Source organism: Vombatus ursinus, unplaced genomic scaffold (assembly GCF_900497805.2).
Source record: "Vombatus ursinus unplaced genomic scaffold, bare-nosed wombat genome assembly UNPS02014797.1, whole genome shotgun sequence".
In the NCBI taxonomy this organism is placed as follows: Eukaryota; Metazoa; Chordata; class Mammalia; order Diprotodontia; family Vombatidae; genus Vombatus; species Vombatus ursinus.
In genome coordinates this window covers 17079975-17083357 of record NW_020954575.1, presented here as the reverse complement: position 1 = coordinate 17083357, position 3383 = coordinate 17079975, and the positions used below count along the sequence as shown (strand labels likewise).

General features: G+C 42.3%; 1 protein-coding gene across 1 annotated transcript in view; it reads left to right on the top strand.

The window, feature by feature from the left end:
- The window catches only part of TTC25 (tetratricopeptide repeat domain 25), a 52818-nt gene extending 51455 nt beyond the window's left edge, over positions 1-1363 (top strand). Inside the window, exon 12 of the mRNA XM_027870475.1 lies at positions 909-1363. Coding sequence (XP_027726276.1) covers positions 909-1165 — 257 coding nt within the window. The 3' untranslated portion in view covers positions 1166-1363. The remainder of the gene's footprint in view (positions 1-908) is intronic.
- Positions 1364-3383: the final 2020 nt, after the last annotated feature.

Here is a 3383-nt window from a genome sequence, read left to right as displayed (position 1 = left end):
CCCGCTTTTATGATCTCTTTGGGATACAGACCTAAAAGTGCTATTGCTGGATCAAAGGGTATGCACAATTTTTTTAAAGAATCCGTGAGGAATAAAGAGTCACCAGGCTCTTTCCCCTCTGCCAAAGGGGAGTGCTTCTTGGGACTGAAGGTGGCAGCACACGAGCACGTTTTAGTCTTCCCTGAGGCCACAGGAGGACGAGACTTCCAAGTTACCCCATTGAAATTCCTGAGAGCCTGTGACGGGTGTCCCAGGAAAGGGAGGTACAGAAATAGAAGGTGCACGGGCTTTTTGGCAAAGGATCTCTCGGGATTGACAGCGCTCCAGTAAGACTTACTTGTTCAACTCCTTTCTTGGCTGGCAGCTCATATTCCACCCAAAGTTTCCCACTCAATAATAATCAACACACATCTAAGGGATTCCTCTCATTCAGAGAAGTTACAGAATACAGCAAATGAAATTCAACAACCCGGGAACATGCTGGAATTGCAAGGGGATGGGATTTGAAGTCAGAGGACCTGAGTTTGAATCACAGCTTGGCCATTTATGAGCAAATCAGTTCTCTAGGCTTCATTTGCTTCACCCTTAAAATGAAAAGGTTGGACTCAGTGACCCCTAAGATTCCTTCCAGGCCTAGGGCTATGATCCTATCCCTTTCTCCTGTACCCTGCCCCTCCCCCACATGCACCCTTGTCCTCTCATACTCACACAGGCTAATGCCTGTGTTTCTTAGACAGGAAGTGTAGATGAATCTCAATTAGAGTTCTAATAAAATATCTGTTCTTCTGGGTGTGTCTTCTGTCTCATAAAATGCGCTTCACAGCAATATTAACCCTGAGGTTACAGATTGGTTTTCTCTGCCTGGCAATTGAGCTTAATGGATCTTTTCTTTTTTTTTTTCTTTTTAGATGAAATATATGAGGATCCTGAGGTTGGAAAAAATGAGAAAAAAGAAAAGGGGGACATGGATGACTCAGACACAGAGAGGGGTGGGAAAGAAGGAAAGAAGGTAAAAATAAAAGATGATATAAAAAGAGAGAATGAGGACCAGAGTGGGAAAAATCAAGGGATGAAGAGGGAGGAAATTGAACCAGAGGAGGAGGAAGAGGAAGAAGAGGAGGAGGAAGAGAGGGAAGAAGAAACAGAAGGTGAAAATGCTGAATAAGATGAGTAGGATGCACTCCATTTCTGAGTGTTGGGGCTTGGAAGGAAACATTCTGGATCCTAGGGACTCACTTCTAAATGGATTGTAACTTAAAGATGAGCATTTTAAAGGAAAAGGAGGATTATGTGAAGCTGAGGACTGCTTTCCACAGGCTAAACTCTTCTGCCTTTCATTTATTACTCTTCAAATACATATTTTCCCTCTTATAGACTTTGGATTTTTAATCACATTTTTTTCCTACTTTCATTCCCAGAAGAGACCCTGGGAGTGAAATTAGTAGCATTGGTTTTGGGTACTGCAGTGCTCATTCTGGTTGGTCACTGGAGTGTTAGGAACCTCAGAACGATCTCCCCAGAAGCTACGGGGAGAAACATGAGGGGGAAGCCGATAGTCAAGTCAATTCAGCACAGCAAACACTAAGTGTCTATTGTGTATAAGGCACTGTGCTGGGCACAAGAGATGCAAATGCAAACATGAAATAACTTCCCTTTTCTCTCTACTGGAGAAGATAGAATATGGACACAAAGAAGTAAATACCAAGTAATTTGAGGAGGGAGATAATGCTAACAACTGTGAAGGTACAAGAAGACTTTAGAGAGTAGGTACCTGGCACTTCGGCTGAGCCTTTAAGAAATGAGTGTCAGAGGTGAGGAAGGACTCCATAAGAGGAATGCTGAATATATAGTTTATTTTGATTTTAGCAAACCATTTGACAGTCTCATGCTGTTCTTGTGAACAAGATGGAGACATAGGGATAGATGGTACAGTTAGCTTTGGAAATAGTTGGAAGGCCAGACCCAAAGAGTAGTCATTAATAATTCAATGTCCCCTTCAAAGTAAGGCCTTGGGGATCAGCACTTGGGCAGTCCTGTCTAAAATGTTCATAAATGGCTTGGATAAAGACATTGGTAGCATGCTTATCAAGTGTGCAGAGAGGCCAAAGCTTGAAAATATAGCTAACTTATTGCATAATAGAGTCATAATTCAAAAAGACCTTAACTGGGTAGGACACTAGGCTGGATCTGATAAGATAAAATTTAATAGACTATAAAAACATGTGTATAAAAAAAATCAACTTCATAAGTACAAGATGGAAGTGGGGAAGGGGGCTGAGGAGGCAAAGCTAGATAGCAATTCAATTGAAAAATATCTGGGAATATTAGTAGACTGCAAGTTCAAAATATCAAAGTGTAATATGGCAGCCAAAAAAACACATTGATTTTTTTTTGGTGAGGCAACTAAGGTTAAGTGACTGTCCCAGAGTCACACAGCTAGTAAGTGTCAAGTGTCTGGGCCAAATTTGAACTCAGGTCCTTCTGATTCCAAGGCCAGTGCTCTATCCACTGCATCACCTAGCTGCCCCACCACAAATTGATTCTCACATTGCCTTAAGAGAGGAATGGTAATCATTTGCACTATGGTAGATCCCACTTTACTCTTGTCATCGGACACCTGGAGTATTGTGTTCAGTTCTGGAGACCACAATTTAGGAAGGACATTGTTGAGCTAGAGCAGGCCTGCACAACATATGGCCCACATGCTGCTTGTTGCCCCTCAAAGGATTTCAGGTGGTCCACAAAAAAATGTAGGGTTGCTACTGCACAAACTCTCCTGTTTATCACATAACCTGCGGCAACCAACCATTGTCAATCTATCTCTAGTCTAACATATCTGCGGCCTGAAGTTTAGCTTGTTTTAATTTTGGCCCCTAGCTCCTGCTGAGTTGTGCAGGTCTGAGCTAGAGGGTGAGTAGAGGGGAGCAATAAAAATAATGAGGAGCCTGAGATCATGCCTGAGGAGGATTAGTGGAAGAAAATGAGGATGTTTAGTGAGAAGAGAAGACTTGGGGTAGACTTGACTACTTCCAAGCATTTGATAGATTGGCATATGGAAGAGGGTTTAGACATTGCTTGGTCCCAGAGGGTAGACATAGGAGCAATGGGAAGAAGTTGGGAAGAACTGAATTTAGGCTTGAGATGATGCAAAACTGCCTAAAAAGCAGAAGGATACTAAAGTGAAATGGGCTGCCTTGAGATGTAGTAGGTCCCACTCACTAGAGGCCTTCAGGCAAATCTGGAGGGCTACTTTGGGAGCATGTTGTAGAAGGGATTCCAGATCACACAGAGCTTGGATTCTGGTCTCAGAATCTCCTAGAAGCAATGGGTAACCTGAACATTTATATGTGTGTGTGTATATATATACATATATATATATATAT